Here is a 19723-nt window from a genome sequence, read left to right on the forward strand (position 1 = left end):
ACCCGGCGGGGTGTGACGCAGTAGATGCAGCGGAAGACACAACTTGACTTCAACTTTAGACGGCACAGAGGCACGGTAGCACAAAATACAGGGTACAGGCAGCAGGAATGGGTAACACTGGGAACTGGAAAACACTTTGCAAGACAAACTTTAGGTACACAACAACGCTCAGGCACTGATCAAGAGGGCAGAGCCCTTTTTATAGTCCAGCAGCACTCTGGACTTGATTGCAGATTTCCTGCAATAGTGCGCGCACCGGCCCTTTAAGGCCATGCGTGGGTGCGAGCGCCCTGCGGGAGACAGTCTCAGATCCAGGAAGTGAGTTCGGCATCTCACAGGAGGAAGACACTGCAGGGAACTCCTGTGTCCATGGTCCGTCGGAGGGTAAGTCAGAACGACGGGCCGCGGCCATAGACGTTACATATGGCTTGAAGTTTCGGAAAATATAGGAGGATTCCTCTAGCTCACCAGTATGTATGTCCAGATTTGGACTGCGCACGGATCCACGTGGTGGCACACGGTACAAACACAGCAGAAACTGAAGAATTTGATCCAGCGCTGGATCAAATTCTTCCGTTTCTGCTTGAAGTTTCTGTTACACACCAAGAGCCAAACCAAACAGGGCCATAGGCATATTCCCTATACCGGTATAGGCAATATTTCTGTATGGCGTGCCGATAAAAGAAAATAATAAAAGATGAAGTACTCAGTGTGCCATGCAAACCTGAGTCATATACCACAAACTGACTTTTTTTTTTACAAAGATGATCCGTCTGTGGTGCACACAAGGCTACTGAACACCAGCTGGGGGGTGCACATAGGAGAGACCGCAGCTACTGAACATCAGCTTGGGGGGGGGGGACACATAGGTGAGATCATGGCTATTGAACACCAGCTTGGGGTGGTTGCGCATAGGAGAGAGCTGCCAACTTTTTCTTTTACAGAGCAGTTACTTAAATCAGTCCTTGCGGCTCTGATCACCAGGAGAGAGTGGCGCTTTATAGTGCGCTTGGGGATATTGAACACCAGTAGAAAAAGCAGTGCTGCACTGTGTGCTTGACAAGTGTTCAGCAGCGACAAACACAATAAAGCACTGCTCTCTCTCCTGGTTTACCGTGTTCAGTGCCACCAAGCACTCAATGGTGCAGGACACCGAGAGAGGTAAGTGTGCCAACAAACCATGCCCCATGTGCTGGCTGTGGCACCGGTGCCACAGTTTCCTGACCCATGCAATATACTATGAATTAGTCAGGATCCACCCCAAAAATACTTAATGCCTTTTGAGTGGCTTTAGTGTCTATCTCTTTTTTTTCTCCGGATTAAGTACAAATACATTGTTACCTCAACATTGTCCAAATTTAGTTGCTAAAGAGCTCTTGTCATTTATTAGCGTTTCTAGGTCAGTAAAAATATAGCAGAATTAACTGATATACCTTTGAATGAAACTGAGATATCACACTAATGAATGTCATACTTTATAACCTCTTGGTGATTGCGTTGTGATATATTGGTAAGTGTATGCGTTTTTGTATTTCATGAACTAGATATATTAATAGCTGAATAAGGTAAAGAACTTATATTACTGCCTGACCCTTCTGTTGATATATTTCTATTCTAGTTAAGTAGCGTTTGTTCGCAAATTCGGCAAGAGAAATGTTTGACAATGTTAGAACATTACAGCAGATGGGATAATTATGGATGATTGTGCTTCAGATATGGGTCACATACAGACACCCTTGTACTACAGCCTAGATCAGCATAAGAAAAACTTGCTCTTCAATTGGGAATTCTTTGAAAGCTATTTACAGCTAATACTTGCATGAAGGTTAGAAAGGTTGATGAAGTGATACCAAGTTATGCCTTACTATTCTCTTCATGTCAGAATATAATTACCATTGATTCATAAAACTGTCTCGGAGAAGAGCGGTGGTTTATTAATCTGCTGATCAAGACGAGAGCTGACAAATAAAGAACATACCATTTGGAGTCTTGTTGCTTTTGAATGATTGCTAATTACCCTGGAGGTCATGAGATTCATTGACATTATTTATTGAAAATGGAGTTAAATTGGCATGATGGTGTGATAATCTATAAATGTCAAACATTTTTTGCTTCTTTTGGACCACCTTGAGATGTTGCGTTTTTTAGCTTGTGTTCTTTTGTTTATGATAGCTAATGTGAGGTCATTGGGGTGGTCCGTAATAAGAGGTGAAAAAAGTATATAAGCTTTACTAAATAACATTTACATCAGAATGCTATAACAAGTGTGTTATGTGTTGTTGTAATTACCACTTTGATTATGTATCATTTATTTTCCTCTTTGGAGTGTTGCTATCATCACAACTGTCTTGACATATTGTTGCTATGTTCATAAAAAAGCAACTTTGCTATGAGTTGTAGTACCTCCTTCACTGTTTAATATCCTTGTCCAATTGCCATGTCCCCAGAAATGTATTCCTTCAAAACGACTTGTTGTAGAGGAGTCCCCATATTTAACGTGTCTGCACGCTCAATACGGTATCTAAGTAAGACTTGCTACATAGGGAAGGTGCAACAAAGCATGTGCGATCCACAAGAGGTGGATCCAGCAATGTCCTCCGTGTTCTGCTCAGCTTGACTCTGAGCCCACACGGATTCAGAGAAGGGCCGGGGATATGGACAACAATACTGATCAGCAGAAAGCCCTGCTCATTCACAAATAGAACACAATGATTTTGGGGTAGTAAGGGTACCCTGGGCTGAGCAATACATACTGGCACTATACATTACTTTTCCTCAATTGCAGTCTGTGTGGCTGGTCGAGTGGCTGGTCAGTTTGAAATTTTTCTGAAGGCTGAGAGATAAAACTGCAATAGAGAAAATGTACTAAAACAATTAGGTAAAGGGGAGTTTTGTGCTGAAATGAGCGCTGTCTTTTACGGCTAAATTATAATGATACTTTAACTTTACAAAAAAATATTTATTAATTGACTCCTTATTCACTTGTGTTCTAAGCGGGAGCAATTTGTAGCTAGTTAAAGAAGACCTGTCACTAGGTCAAATAAGTTGAGCTGGTTCACTGACCTGAATAGCGCTGTCTCGCTGATTCAAGTGCTGTTTTTGTGTTTCTGGACCCCTCCCCATTCAAGAGATATGGCTCACTGTTGTGTTGGCTCCTCCCTATATGCTAACTTGATGTAGTTGGCCAAGAGGGTGGAGCTTTCTTCCCTGTCTCTGATGCTGACCAATCAGCGCGAGGCTGCTTGAGGATAGTTCATGCCCTGTTGACTAACTACAGCAAATTAGCATAGAGGGAGTCAACACAGTGGGCAATATCTCTGGAACAGGGGAGTCCAGGAAAAAACCAAAACTCTAGAATCAGGTAGGCCGCGCTATTCAGGTTAGTAAACCAGTTCAACTTATATGACCTAGTGAGAAGTCCTCTTTATGGGTAGCCAAAGAAAAAACAAATTCCCTGTGTTGCTTCATGGACTACAACATGCAAAACACTCTACCTGGAAGATCTCAACCTGTAGAGAATTTGATTTTCCCACAGCTCTTATCCTCTAGCTGTGTGTGGATTGCTCCTGTTTGTAGTAGATCCGTAACCAATAAAAAACTGAAAAATAAAATCTGGTTTCTATAATTTTACTTTCATTCCTTCATAAAAATAGATCCCTCTAACAATCTAATGCTTGTGCCTGGCAGTCAATCATCTTCCCTACTGAAATAACATGCAATTTTTCATGTTGTTTAGTATCATGAACCACTTGAAAACTGAGGACATGAAGTAATAAGCAGCAATGGAAGGTTATGATCTAACCCATTGCCTTATGCAATATGAACTAGGCACATTTTACAGTTCTTTGCTGTCAGATTTAAGGGATTGTCTGTGATGAGATAACCCCTTAATTACTTACGTTGTTTCATTTGTTTAAATTTTGAATATTAATTATACAATGAAGTCCAAGAGATTTGAAGGTAACAATGTATGAGTAGGATTACACTATTGTAACTTTTTGTTGTAGTTTCGAACAAATTTCTGTCTAGATTGAATTCTTTCAATGCTGTTAAATTTAGATTATAATTTGCACAGTTGCTTCCATAGTCATCCGTTTCTGTCTGTTTACTACAAGATTGTTAAGGTTAGGAAGTGCAACATGTTGAGTTTGTGAACACTCTCCTCCCCACCCTCTATATAAAGGAAGATGTAGTGAATGCAGATCAGAAATGTAAAGATTTGCACGTTAAAAATTCTACAGGGTACTTTGGCTGCGTTACCTACCTATTTTAAATGGTTTCTAAATTGTACTTTAACCTTTATGTGAATTATTCAATATACAGGTTTGACAGTATTTAATTTATGTTTTCTTTAAGGAATACTGCAATACTGTTCAACTGGACTCTGGCATAGACTACAGGAAACGCCTTCTCTCTGCTGCTGGTAAAATATATTTTCTGTGAGTTCGGATTTCCTTTTGCATCATTCACTATATTTTAGGCACTTTAGGATATAGATTGTACACATCAGCATGTTTTCTGACTGTGCTGGGACTACCACCTATTACATACTGCAGAGTCAGTGAGTATATTACAAAGTGTGAGCTCTACATGTGCTGTATTAGATAAGCAGTGTTTATTTTAACACTAAGGGACCATAGGCTAGGCCGCTACCTTTTTTAAAGCAGCCTAGTCTAAGCCTTGTGTAGTGGGTGCTCGGATGCCACATATGCTATGCTGCATACCTCCCAACTTTCAAGTATAACCACAAAGAGGGACAACCGGTGCAGCGCGTCACGTCAAATTTTTTCTTTTCAGTCATGCCCCTAATCCCACCCAATCCCCGCCCATACACGCCCGGTTCAGCTCACACCGTATCATGCTCCCATGGTGCCTCCCACACAGTATAATACCAAATAGCTGCCACCAACACAGTATAATGCCCGCATAGCTGCCACCATAAAGTATACTGCCCCACAGATGCACCCATACAGTATAATGCCCACACAGATATCCCAATACTGTATTTTGTCCACACATATGCCCCCATACAGTATAATGACCCCTAGTGCCATTTCCCATGTAGATAGTTACACAGTGCCCATGTAGATAGTGCCCATGTAGATAGTGCCCATGTAGATAGCACCACACTGTCCCCTGTAGATAGTGCCCCTATATAGTGCCACAGTGTTCATGTAGAAAGTGCCACACTACCCTTGCAGATAGCTTCACCCCCCTGTAGATAGCACCATTGGGACTCCCTCTAGGAGCAGAATCCCCAGCCAGAGCGTAGGCCGGGGATTCCGCTTCTAGAGGGAAGCCCTGATGTCACTGTCCATATATGGGCAGTGATGTCAGTGGCTACTCCTTGAGCGGAATCCCAGTTGCCGACTATATGGACAGTGACCTCAGGGGTTTCCTCTAGGAGCGGAATTCCCGGCCAGATCATCGACAACGGGGATTCCACTCTGAACTAATGCTAAAGCAGGGAGCTGATGGTTCCTTGCTTCAGAATTGGGTTAAACTGTATCTGCGTCCTGAGGACATAGATACAGTTGACAGCGGGACATACCCCCAGCCGCCCGGGACAGCAGGACACCGCCTGGAATCCGGGACAGTCCCGCTAAATCCAGGATGGTTGGGAGGTATTCTGCTGTTTTACAGAAGAGATCAGACTATCACAAACCTAAAAAAAACAATGTTGGAATTGCTATTTTTCTGTTCCTCCCACCTCACAAAAAATCGAAATAAAATTAATCAAATAGTCATATGCATCCCAAAATAGTATCAATAAAAACGACAACTCATCCTGCAAAAAACAAGCCCTCATACGGCCGTCGGTGGAAAAATAAAAATGTTATTGGTCTTGGAATTCGGCAACGCAAAAGCAAATAATTTTTGTTAAGTGTTTTTACCGTGTAAAAAGTAGTAAAACATAAAAAAAACTATTCAAGTTTGGTTTCACAGTAATCGTATCGCCCCATTGAATAATGTTATGGAATAAAGTTAAAATGTTATTTATACCACACTGTAAAAGCTGTAAAAACAAAACCCCCAAAAACGATGGTGGTATTGCTGTTTTTTTCTACAACCCCCCAAAACAAATTCATAAAATGTATACGATACATTACATGTGCCATTAAAAAATACAACTCGTCCTACAAAAAACAAGCCCTCATATGGTTGTGTTGATGGAAAAACTTAAAACTAACGGCTCTTGGAATGCGACCATGACAAAACGGAAAAAAAGTTTGCTTGGTCCTTAAAGGGGTTTTCCCTGTGATCCGCATCTATTAGACATTTATGGCATATCTTGTGGATATGCCATAAATGTCTTAAATGGGAATACCCCTTTAAGGAACAAATTAGGCTGGTCAATAAAAGGTTTAAAAGGACAGTGCCCCTATAAAGATGTTGTAGGAATAGATAGATAACTACTACTATATGTCTGCTGAGCTACACTGAATTTGATTGGTCAGAGCCCTCACTGAAGCTCCTGCCTGTAGACTCCGTTAGACACAAGTCAACCCTTCAGACTCATTCGCTTCAAAGTGAAATCTACTGAAAATATCACTGAAGAGACACTAAAGTAAAAGATATCATTTACCTGAATGTTCACAAGGTAATAGATCATAAACTAAAGCCCTGTTCACATCTGCGTTGGAGGCACCGTTAGGGACCTATGTCACAGAATCCGTAATTTTTACTGGAAAAAATAGCGCAGCATGCTGCTCGATTTTATCTGCAGAAATCACGGAAACCTACCGGAATCCATTCAAGTCAATGGGTTCCATTGGGTGCCGTTGGTTCCCGTCTTGCGACAGATACGGCGCTTCCAGTATTCTGGTTGCTCTGCTACTATGATGGAGCAGAACAATGGAACACAGAATGCAGATGTAAACACACTTTAAGGGGTGCTTATGTAACTCTTCCACCTGCAGTTTGAAAAATTAAAGGGGTTGTATGAAATTTGAAAAATGACTCTGCATTTTTAGCTGAAACAGAGCCCCATGAACAAGAGTGGCAATGTCTGGTATTGCAGGCCACTCTAATTTACTGCAATATTAAGCCAAGCCCATGGAGTGGCACGGTTTCTGGCAAAATCAAACCTTATTTTATTTATTTTTTTAATACATTTCAGACAACCCCTTTACTGTCTTTATTGTCTTTGAAACATTACATTAACAATGGGAGAATATGTGATATTAAGCCGAAAGGTCATGTGTCCTGTGGGAAAAGGGTGACCCCCATCTCTGGATGGTTGAATACCCTTTCCCCATAAGCATGGTAAACCTGTGCAGGGCTCAATCTCTACTAACACCACAGTGAAAAAAAGGGGGAACCATGCTGAGGGTCTTCGCTTCTGCCAGGGATAGGAAAGGGGCAAAAAAAAAAGTGATGAGGCCACTTGTCCTGGGATGACCTAAACTTGCAACAGGAGGAAGACCCATTATTACATTTTGTTCTAAACTCTGCTCTGAATATATTACTGTTCATTGAATAGCATCGATTTCACGTTCAAGTAGTATACCGCAGATTCGCAAAACGTACACAGCTATGCACCCAGCGCACATAAAAGTAATGACATAAACACATTTGTCGTTTTGCCGTTTTTGCTTTGCGTGCAGGAGCAAGCTAGAAATCTCCTTCCCCTCCGCACACATCGCATCACCAGCTTTGTTGTGCCTGCACGGCCTCATTACTAGACGCTCGCGGAATTGCATCAGTCTTTCAATGTATGCAAATAAGGCTAAATCATCTCCATGCAAGTTAATATTCCCAATCTTCAATAGTATTGTAAAAGTAATGTTTGTGTTTAGAGCACAACACCCTTTTCTCCGCTGAATCTAGACATATAGGTGTGTGGGCAAGAAGCTAAGCAGGTCCGGGCAGCTGTTCGGTGCTGACTTTGAGTGTTATTAATCTGGCGGGCTATTCTTCTTTTCTCTCTAGCACAAGTGAAGCTGATGTGGAGGCTGTCATGGATAAGTTGTTTGATGAGCTGGCTCAGAAACAAAATGATGGTACGTAAGTTAATTTCGCTTGAAAGAGAACACATTTTAAACACAATGCGCAATCTCTACTGACCAATTAATAAGTTCCATTGCTGTCTATGGGTTGATGCCACACTCAAGTGGCAGTCATTGTATCAGCATTTTGTCTAATTTATGTGTTGAATCATGTGCTATTATTCATCAAGCTACGCGTTTCCTAGCTGTAAGGGATGAATTTTAGGGTAATTATCCAGACAAGACTGAGCTTTTGTTCCGGTTTCCATAGTTACAAGACCAAGGATTCTGAAAGTGCAGGGCAGGGAGCTGAAGCTGAGCAAAGCCTGTGGATCCATTGCTGACTGCACATTTGAGGAACTCTGTGACCGCGTAAGTGCCCCAGCAACTATAAACAAGTTAATACACCCCTGGCGTTTGTTGTGGGTCTTTTCTTTTTAGAGAGTTTTGTTTTTGTGAACACCAAAACATGTTTCCCATAAACACCGAACAAAAACATGTTTTTAAGCAATAACACCCAGATTATACACTTTTCTATATAATTAGGGCCTGTTCAGATCAGCGGTTGGTTTCCATTCATGTGTTCCGTACAACCTTTCTGTCGGGGGAACCGGTGAACGGAAAGCCGAAAGGAAATTAAAGCTTCCGTGGTTTCCGTTTTCGTAAAGTTTTGTTTTTTTCACGGAAACAATAGCATAGTCGACTACGCTATTGTTTCCGTAAAAACATTAACTGAAAACGGAGTATTACAGGGAGAGTCTGCAGACTGGAAAACTGCTAAATAATGCCACGTACAAGTCATATAATGGTAGAGATAGTGTTATTTCTCATGTACACACACACGCACAACATTTATGGAAAGTCCCCTGAATGGGCCAAGCATTTTTCTCTATTTATTTTTTTTTTTTTCAAATCTTCATCTTCCGAGAGCTATAACTTCTTTTTCCGTCGACATAGCCGCTCAAGGGCTTGTTTTTTTGCGGGCCGAGTTTTTATTTTTATAATGGTACAGTTTAACGCTCTCCTGTTGCTAGACTATTTACGCCAGGAGTGGGTTAAAATATTGCCCACTCAGAAATAGAGCGGGCACTATAGCCGCCGGGTCTCTGTTGTGTTACACAGCAGGGACCCAGCAGCAATGCTATGATCGCAAGCATTTAAACGCTTAGACGCCGTGGTCAGATGTGACCACCGACATGTGAGGGTTTTTCACTTTCACATTAATGCCGATCACCGACTCCCACGTGGCAAGATCGCAGGAGTCGGTGTGTTCTTGTTGCAGCCGGGAGCCTTCTGAAAGTTCCCAAGCCTGCTATAGGAAGATTGTTATTGAGCTCTGCCTGTAGCAGGTCTCAATAGCAATGCACTGATTTTGACATAGACTGCAATACTGTAATATTGCATTCCATGGGATAAGCAATCTAACGATCACAGGTTTAAGAACCCTAGGGTGGAAGCTAAAAAAAAAGTAGTACAATTTTTTTTTAAAATATATAAACAAAGATATATTTATAAAAATTAAAATCACACCCCTTTCCCTAGATCACATATAAAAATAAATAAAAATAAATACATTAGGTATCCCCACATCTGAAAATGGCCAAACTATAAAAATATCCAATACGGTGAACGCCGTAGCTGGAAAAATGATCAAAATGGCCAAATCTCCGTTTGTATGCCACCTTAACCCCCAAAACAATTGAATAAAAAGTGATCGAAATGCCACATATTCCCCATGGTATCAATAAAAACGATACCACATGGTATCAATAAAAACAACATCTTTTCCCGCACAAACGATGCCTGACAACTCTATACACAGAAATATAGATTTTTTTTTTTCAAACTTTAACATTTTTATAAACTATATAAATTTGGTATCTCTGTGATCGCACTGACCCGCAGAGTAAAGGTAACGTGTCATTGTCACCGTACAGTGAACACCGTAAAAATTAAACCCTTAAAAAATGGCGGAACTTCTGTTTTTTTTAAAAAAATTCCACCCATTCTGAATGTTTTTCCAGCTTCCCAGTACAACAAACATAATATTAACCCCTTCCCTACATTTGACGTATCCATACGCCAAAGTCGGGTAGGGGAAGTATGGAACGGGCTCACGGAGTGAACCCGCTCCATACGATGCCGGTGTCGGCTGTATGTTACAGCCGACACTTCAAAGTAACGAGCGGGATCGTGCTCGAGCATGATCCCGCTCGTTTAACTCGTTAAATGCCGTCTTCAATAGCGACCGCAGCATTTAAATTGTTAGAGCGGGGCGACCCCCACTAACAGCTCAACGCGCCCCCCGTAACGCAATCTCAGGGGAGCGATGGTTGCTATAACTGCCTGGGGGCCTAATGAAGGCCCCCAGTTCCGCCTTCTTTGTGCTCCTATTAAGTCTTGCCTCCGGCAGGGCTTAATAGAAGCCTGTCAGATCACGATATACTGCAATACATTAGTATTGCAGTATATCGTGCAAGCGATCTAACGATCGCTTGCACGATATACTGCAATACATTAGTATTGCAGTATATCGTGCAAGCGATCTAACGATCGCTGGTTGAAGTCCCCTAGGGGGACTAATAAAAAAAGTTGTGTTTTATTTATGTATAAAAAAATAAAAGTTAAAAAAAAAAAAAAAACTTTTCACATTTTCCCCCTAGAGCATAGTAAAAAAAGAAATAAATATACATAATTGGTATCGCCGCGTCCATAAAAGTCTGAACTATTACAATATATGATTATTTAACCCGCGTGAACGGTGAACGCCATAAAAAAAACAAAACCTGTAAACGCCAGAATCCCTATTTTTTGGTCACCTCATCTCCCACAAAAAAATGAAATAAAAAGTGATCAAAACGTTGCATGTAGCCCAAAATGGTATCATTACAAACTACAGCTTATCCCGCAAAAAATAAGTCCTCATACCACTTAATTGACGGAAAAATAAAAAAGTTATGGCTCTCGGAATTTGGCGACACAAAATAGTATTTTTTACACTTAGGTTTTTACTTGTAAAAGTAGTAAAATATAGAAAAAACTATATATATTTGGTATCGCCGTAATTGTATTGACCCACAGAATAAAGTTAACATGTTGTTTTAATTGCAAGGTGAATTCTGTAAAAACTACGTGCAAAAAACAATGGAGGAATCGCTGTTTTTTTCATTTTCTACCTCACAAATAATTTTTTTCCCGTTTCCTAGTACATTATGGCACAATAAATGGTGCTACGAAAAACTACAACTTGTCCCGCAAAAATCAAGCCCTCATAGGACTATATAGACTCAAAAATAAAAAAGTTATGGCTTTTGGAACGTGGGGAGGAAAAAATGAAAATCTGAAAAAGGGCTGTGGCAGGAAGGGGTTAAATAGTGCCATTAGAAAGTACCGTTTGTCCCGTAAAAATTAAGGGTTAATGTACCATACAATGTACTGAGAAACTTTACAAAAATTATTTTGTGGGGTGGAATTGGAAAAAACCTCAATTCCAACATGTTAGCTTTATTAAGTGGGCCAGTACGTTTACGGCGATAAAAAAAAAACGATAAAAATTTTGTGTTTTACTACTTTTTTAAAATAAAATCAGTTTGTCAAAAACAACTGTTGTATATTATGAGATCCATAACTTTTTTTATTCTGCCATCATTGGAGCTGCGTGGGGGCTTGTTTTTTTTAAGCTATAGCTTTGTTGGTACCATTTTGGGGTACATGCAACTTTTTGATCTCATTTTATATAGTTTTCGGGGGAAGCGAAATGACCAAATAATAGCAATTCTGGCATTGTACAGTTTTTGTTTTCCTACGGTGTACTTATGTGTTGCTGCGTATTGCCTTTTTTGTGCTTTACTTTTAACTTTTACTAGTCCACCGGCTGCCATGGCAACCACTCAGCACCCCATGATTTTGTTGCAGTGAGCCATAGGGGTACAAAGGGAGCCCCCTCCCGTTGTCTAGCAGCTCATATGCCTTGGTCATCTGAGGGGTTAAACAGTTGGGATTAGAGTTCTCTCTGATCACGGTCTTTGCAGGCGGGTGTTAGCTGTATAAAACAGCCATCACCCATCGCGTATAGTGCTTCTGGGCCACACCGTGTTGTAACACACATCCGCCATACATGTAAAGGGGTTAAGAGCCGTAACTTTTTTATTTTTCCATCAATGCAGCTGTATAAGGACTTGTCTTTATGCAAGACTAGTTGTATTTTTCAATGGCACCATTGAGGGGTACAGATAATTTTTTGATTATCATTAATTTAAGGCATCATGACGCACAGTTATGTCATGGTGATTGTTCAGACACAGGAGCAGTGTCCGTGTAAACTACTTGGGAGACCGCTGGTGACTGACAGGCAGGACTGTTAGTGACAGGGAATGGATTATTTATGTTGTAAAGATAGCACTTAAATTACCCAGTTTATGACACAGTAACTAGTTAATTAGCCTGATAATTTACCTGGTGTGGGTCGGAAAGGGGTTAATCTAAGGCAATCCATGACATACTGTTATGTCAAGTGTGTTAACGGTTTAAACATACGGTGACCACTAGTAAGTAAAATAAATGCCCAGAATGTGCAGAAGAATGTACAGCGGCACACGGAGTCTTCTGTGGCTCTGTTTGCTTCCATATGTTGGCTTATTAGGTGCTGTATGTCGGAGAAGCAGTGCTTTTATGGGAGAATACCTCCATAATACAGCATGTGATGGAGCCTGAAAATTATTTTTGGCAGATTCGTATGTAAGGCTATGTTCACACCTGCGCCAGGGCTCCGTTTCGACGTTTCGTCTGAGCTTTCTGTCGGAACAGAGCCCTGACTGACACAAACTGAAACCATAGGTTTCCATTTCCATCAGCATTGATTTCAATGGTGACGGATCCGGTGCTAATGGTTTCAGTTTGTTTCCGTTGTGCAAGGGTTCCGTCGTTTTGACGGGATGAATACTGTAGTCGACTACGGTATTCATCCCGTCAAAACGAGCTCTGATAATCTGTTTTTGGAGTTTGCGTGTCAGCACAGTGATGACTACTTACTTAAAAACCAGCAGAATTACTAATGCAGCTCTGGACTAAGGCATAATGTAACTGGAGTTTATTCCAGAATAAAATAAGCAAAGTATTTGCAATATAATATGTATGTACACATACCTTGATGAAAATTGTAAAATAGTGTTCCAATTGAATCCATGCTTTATCCAAGGCTATATATCATAATCTGAAAAAAAATAGATTATTTATTGATGAATATCTTTGGGTGGGGGTTTAATTATTTACACAATCTTGGAAGGGACTGACCATTTGCTAATTCTCATCGATCGAGAATCTGTTAAATGAACATTGCTCATGTGAACACTTATCGTTGGCAATTGGAATGGGTTTGTCTTTCCAATCTGAGTTTGTGATGATGGGTATTTTCTGTATTCTTTTCCACCCTAGAAGGTTCAGATGGTTGAAGAATGATACAGCGTAATACAATACAGAAAGTCTTAATTGTTTATGTATTGGGACATAATTAATGTAAGCAGATGAATTAAGTATTAAGTTATTTCTTTTTAATTGCTCACATGGAGAATGTGGAATGTGATAATTGCCATAAGATAAAAAACAAACATCAAAGTACGTAAGCATGTATATGTTCCAACTGTGATCGCCGTCTGGAGTTGGATGGAGAGCTGAATGCATCAACAGCAGCGGCATTTGTTAGAAAACAAAGAACAAGTATACATTGCCCCTTTTTGTCCATTCTTCTTTTAGATGAAATCTAAGAGACTCCTCTAACCATCACATCAAGTTTCCCTGCCCTCTTGTATCAGGGAGGAGAAAAGATTTTTTTTCATTCTCGGAATGTACTGCACTAAATTACTTGTAATTGTTCACTTTTTGTACTACAGGGCTTTAGATGGAGATTACAGACTAACATTGTTACAAATAATATCTTAAAGGGAATGTATCGACCTATGTATTTTTTTTACTAATTAAAGCCAGATCGTGAAACATAATCTTTTTTTCTAGTCTGTTTTTGTTTTTTGATTTGTAGATTTTTTTTATTCTATTTTCTTTACATGATTATAGGGGTAGCCATCTTGCCTAAGCTGCTATCAGCATTTAGAGATATGCTTTACAACAGCCACATAGACCATAGGCACTTGTGAATAGGAGTAGCCCTATTGACTTCTATCATTGTGCAGGCATGGATAGGAGGGAAGCTGTATCCATCACCTACTGTCGATGGTGGATCCTGTGTTATCTTGATAGAAGTGTTACCTGTCATTGTATAATCCTGCCTGTGATGATAATGAAATGACTGCTGAGAAGTGATCTCTACAGAACAGGAAGTATCAGTCTATTGTGAGGCTCAGTGGCCAGAGTGAAAACTGCAAGATTTTATGATTATTTTTTAATATAGAAAATAAAAACAAATCACCAAAAATTCTCCAAGAATATGTTTAACATAAAAACTTAATTTAAACAATAGGTCATTTTCTGATGAAATATTCCATTTAAGCACTGATGTATCTGTAGTGATGTAGGGGTAGCCGATGCATCAGAGTCCCTATTTCTAGATTCATATAAGTCGCTCAGTAATGTAATCATGCTATACAAAGCTCTGTCAGTATATAAATGAAAGAATTTCTGCAGTATGATATCACATGCAGTAGAATGTTAAGTCATCTCTGGTGAGGTGGCGGACCTGTGCTTAACATTTGCACTGGACCCAAGAGCCTCAAGTTTACGCCCCCAATTTTTAGTGCAGTACTATCCATGCATTTACAAGGTGTTTAAGGCAAATATAATGGAAATATCTTCTCAACAATAAAAACTTCCTTTTTATTTATAATACCCCTGGTGACTTGTTTATATTTACATTGTAGCCTTTGGGTGCCAGTGATTATCTGCAGATGTGCAAGAATTTTGACACCGTGTTTATTCGACAAATCCCGCAGCTAAATGTGACAAAGCGATCTCAGGCTCGCAGGTTCATTACTCTCATAGATGCCTTCTATGATCATAAGGTAAAGTCATTAGATGTTATATTACATATCCTCTTAAAGAAAAAAATTATCTGGTGATATGTAATATTTCTCTGTATATTACAACTTTTGCATTCCTGTGTCTATTCACTAGAGTGTTCACTTATACTAATCTTCCTCAATTTGTGTAATATAAATGCACTGGAAAATCATAATGTAATATTTCATTGTAATATTTTTAGTAGGAACATGCCTACTACACAACCTTGATTTTTCAAACTACATGTATTGATACACAACGTAAAAGTTAAAGTTCTCAGAGCATGGCAAGTTCTGGCTTCTTTCTCTTTCTAATATATAGTCCTAAGAGCAGTTACAATCTCAGCATAAATATTAAATTCATATTAGGGCCTGTTCATATCAGCGTTGGCTTTCTGTTCCGGGGTTCCGTCGCAGGTTTCCGTCGGGTGAACCCCGCAACGGAAAGTCAAACTGAAACCACAGCTTCCGTTTCAGTCACCATTGATATTAATGGTGAAGGAAACATTGCTAATGGTTTCCGTTCGTCACCATTCAGAATCAATAGCGGAGTCGACTGCGCTATTGATTCCGTCAGAAAAACGGAAACCTGCCGGAATGGTGACGAACGGAAACCATTAGCAATGTTTCCGTCACCATTGATGACTGAAACGGAAGCTGCGGTTTCAGTTTGACTTTCCGTTGCGGGGTTCACCCGACGGAAACCTCAGACGGAACCCCGGAATGGAAAGCCAACGGTGATGTGAACAGGCCCTTAGTTGGCTAAATAAATTTACGCTTGTGCCACCTTACCTGGCTACCTTTCTGGCTAACAGGGAAGTCATGCCCCTGGGTACATGTGTAGTAATTTGACTACTAGATGTCTCAATGTTTTATTATACATTTCTGACAGCATGTGTATTTAGATTGTGCACTTGATGGTCCAAAAATCTTTCCAGTCTGGCATATTGACCAAAAATGTCATAATCAAAAATAATCCATGCTTTATTAGCAGAAATTTACCTGATAGTTGGAGGCTTGATTCCCTTGTGGTGGGTCTATGGCATGGGCATACGTAGGATTTTAAAGCTTCCAAGTGCCTTGGTGCCTATAACAAAACGGCAAAATGCCCCCGATTTATACAGACTTTGCCAACTTTCAACATAAATTACATAATTTACTTTAAATGGGGTGGTTTTGAGGTTAGTAATAGCATTCCTATTATACTCCAATTGTTCTAGAGTTGTTTAGCAGCGAATACCTCTGGTGGTCTAAGACTAAGAAGTGGTGTTGATATATATTATACATGGTGGTTATGGGTTATCTAATAACACTATTGTGCTTCAGACGTTAATACTTAACCATTTATTGTAATTATATCTTGTTATGTAATACTATTATACGGTTTAGTTGCGGAATACATGCGATTTTCGTGCCAAAATATGTGTGAAAATCCACATTGTGAACATGACCTAGTTGTGACCCTGCATGGTGTCTGGTGGGATCCACAGCATCTGTTTTCTGGTGCTCCAATTTTAATATGCATGTGCTAATGATTGTGTGGACGCCCCTGTGTACAAGAGCACGTTATTGATAGTGTTGGCATGTGCATGTTGCAAAGGTTCTCTGAAAATAAATACTGTTGACCTCCATTGTCAAGGATGATGGGGCTTGCGGCTGAGGACTAGGAAAGTACACACCTTTGAGCACATATGTATGTGTTTTTATAATTATATCCTGCATTTGTAAATATGTATATATATTTATATATACACCGTCGAGTCACATTATTCTGACCACCTCCTACTGTTGACGTAAGCAGCAAGTAGCCCATGAAGTGATGTGTTGTGGGCTGGCTTGGTGGGTATATAAGGTGTGCGATAGGCTGTCTGAACACATCTCACTCGTTGTTGCACTGGATAAAAGGGGCAATTTATCAGAGTTGCAAAAAGGGATGATTATTGGCTTTCGGGCCAAGGGTGGCAGCATTTCTCAAACAGCGCAGTTTGTGAACTGTTCGCGTGCTGCTGTGGTGAAAGTGTATCGTGAGTGGACATATGGCACTATTGGGAATAAACGACGTGGAAACTGCGGAGCATCACGTGCCAATGATGTGAGAGGTGAACGTCGGCTTCGAAGGTGCACGAGGGCCGAACAACACGCTACAGTGGAGCAGCTCATAGCGAAAATCGACTAAAGGGCCACCAGACGTGTGTCTTAAACAACAGTTCAGCGAACCCTACTGTGTCTGGGGCTCAGAAGCAGACAGATGGTCACTTCTACTATGTGTACAAAGGTGCATGGGAAAAAAAAGGCTTCAATTTGCACGGCAGTATCAGAATTTGACAACCGATGATTGGTGATGGGTTGCCTTCTCTGATGAGTCACGTTTTCTGCTTCATCAAACGGATGGACGTTGGTGTATTAGGCGAGAAACATCAGAGAACAAACACCCTGCAACCATTGCTGGAAGAACACAAGTTGGCGGCGGCAGCAGCGTTATTGTCTGGGGAAATTTTTCATGGCATTCGACCCACTCATCCGTGTGGAAGGCACTCTGAACCGATTTGGGTATGAATCCAACGTTGCAGATCACATCCACCCATACATGCTATTTGTCTTCCCTGGGGCAGTAGGAATCTTCCAGCAGGACAATGCGACATGTCACACGGCTAGAAATGTCCGACAGTGGTTGGAAGAGCACAACCAAAACTTCAAAGTACTTCCCTGGCCCCCTAATTCACCACACTTGAACCCAATTTACCATCTGTGGGACGACCTCAATCGTCTTGTTTGCTCTATTGATCCTCCCCACACACCCTCCAGCAAATGTGGAATGTACTGCAGTCAGCATGGCTCCAGATACCTGAGACAACCTACCAGAACCTTTATTGAGTCACTCCCAGCACGTCTAGCTGCTGTCTATTTCTGCACACGGTGGTTACTCTTTGATATTAGCTGGTGGTCATAATAATTTGACTCGACTGTGTGTGTTTTTGTGTGTGTGTGTGTGTATATATACATATATATATATGTGTGTGTGTGTGTGTGTGTGTGTGTGTATATATATATATATATATATATCTCTGTGTGTGTGTGTGTGTGTGTGTATATATATATATATATATATATATATATGTGTGTGTGTGTATATATATATATATATATATATATATATATATATATATACATACACACACTACCGTTCAAAAGTTTAGGGTCACTTAGAAATTTCCTTATTTTTGAAAGAAAAGCACAGTTTTTTTCAATGAAGATAACAGTAAATTAATCAGAAATACACTCTATACATTGTTAATGTGCTAAATGACTATTCTAGCTGCAAACGTCTGGTTTTTAATGCAATATCTACATAGGTGTATAGAGGCCCATTTCCAGCAACCATCACTCCAGTGTTCTAATGGTACATTGTGTTTGCTAACTGTGTTAGAAGGCTAATGGATGATTAGAAAACACTTGAAACCCCTTGTGCAATTATGTTAGCACCGCTGTAAACAGTTTTGCCGTTTAGAGGAGCTATAAAACTGACCTTCCTTTGAGCTAGTTGAGAATCTGGAGCATTACATTTGGGGGTTCGATTAAACTCTCAAAATGGCTAGAAAAAGAGAGCTTTCATGTGAAACTCGACAGTCTATTCTTGTTCTTTGAAATGAAGGCTATTCCATGCGAGAAATTGCCAAGAAACTGAAGATTTCCTACAACGGTGTGTGCTACTCCCTTCAGAGGACAGCACAAACAGGCTCTAACCAGAGTAGAAAGAGAAGTGGGAGGCCCCGCTGCACAACTGAGCACCAAGACAAGTACATTAGAGTCTCTAGTTTGAGAAATAGACGCCTCACAGGTCCTCAACTGGCAGCTTCATTAAAGGAACAGTGTCACCAAAATTTTTTTTTATATCAGTTTTTTGTTAGGGTTTTATTAAAAACGTTTATATTTATTTGTGTGTTACTTTTTTCTATTTTTACACTTTTTCTTCCCTATGGGGGCTGCCATTTTTTTTTCCATTTCTGTATGGTGTACGCCGTGTGTGTGGGAACGGCGCATGCGCCGCTCCCACACAGTCCGTTTGAAATGCGCGCCGTCCGGCGCCATTTTCCTGTGGACCGGAAGTCGCGGCCGGGCAGTAAGATTACTACTTCCGGTCGCGGCTTCCGGACTTGTGCACATGGAGCAGCGGCAGCAGACGGAGCGGACGGACCGGAGGGAGCGGCGGCGACTGGAGCAGGTAAGTGATTTCTATGTATGTTCGTGTTTCAGTGTGTTTTACTAGTGTATGTAAACCTTCTACACTGTGTATTAGCTCAAAAAATGGCGACACACAGTGTAGGAGGTTAGACCGTTTAAACCCCTCGTTTCTCCCGGCACTAGCCAGGATAAAGGAGGGGGGGATTCTGAGAGCTCACTAGAGCGAGGGATTTTTTCCCAATTTTGCAGCATAAAGCAATGTGGTTGCTTTACCACATGCAATGCTGCAATTTTGGGAATTGCTCCATCTAGTGACCAGTGCTGGGAAATATTATAAATTGAATCCAATTTATAATATTTCCTGACTCGTGGAAAAAATAAAAAAAATTAGAACAATGTTTAATCACCTACACACTAATTGTTTAACTAAAAAAAAAAACATGTTTTGCTGGCAACACATTCCCTTTAAATATAACCCGCAAAACGCCAGTGTCAACGTCTACAGTGAAGAGGCGACTCCGGGATGCTGGCCTTCAGGGCAGAGTG

At 40.6% G+C, this 19723-nt stretch overlaps 1 protein-coding gene across 1 annotated transcript in view; it reads left to right on the plus strand.

Moving 5' to 3' along the window:
• Nucleotides 1–19723, plus strand: part of AFG1L (AFG1 like ATPase) — a 109414-nt gene that overhangs the window by 81314 nt on the left and 8377 nt on the right. The window contains exons 8-11 of the mRNA XM_075862245.1: nucleotides 4357–4439; nucleotides 7933–8003; nucleotides 8260–8360; nucleotides 14858–14998. Of these exons, the coding sequence (XP_075718360.1) occupies nucleotides 4357–4439; nucleotides 7933–8003; nucleotides 8260–8360; nucleotides 14858–14998 (396 nt within the window). The remainder of the gene's footprint in view (nucleotides 1–4356; nucleotides 4440–7932; nucleotides 8004–8259; nucleotides 8361–14857; nucleotides 14999–19723) is intronic.

This window comes from Rhinoderma darwinii, chromosome 4, assembly GCF_050947455.1.
Source record: "Rhinoderma darwinii isolate aRhiDar2 chromosome 4, aRhiDar2.hap1, whole genome shotgun sequence".
NCBI classification, from domain to species: Eukaryota; Metazoa; Chordata; class Amphibia; order Anura; family Rhinodermatidae; genus Rhinoderma; species Rhinoderma darwinii.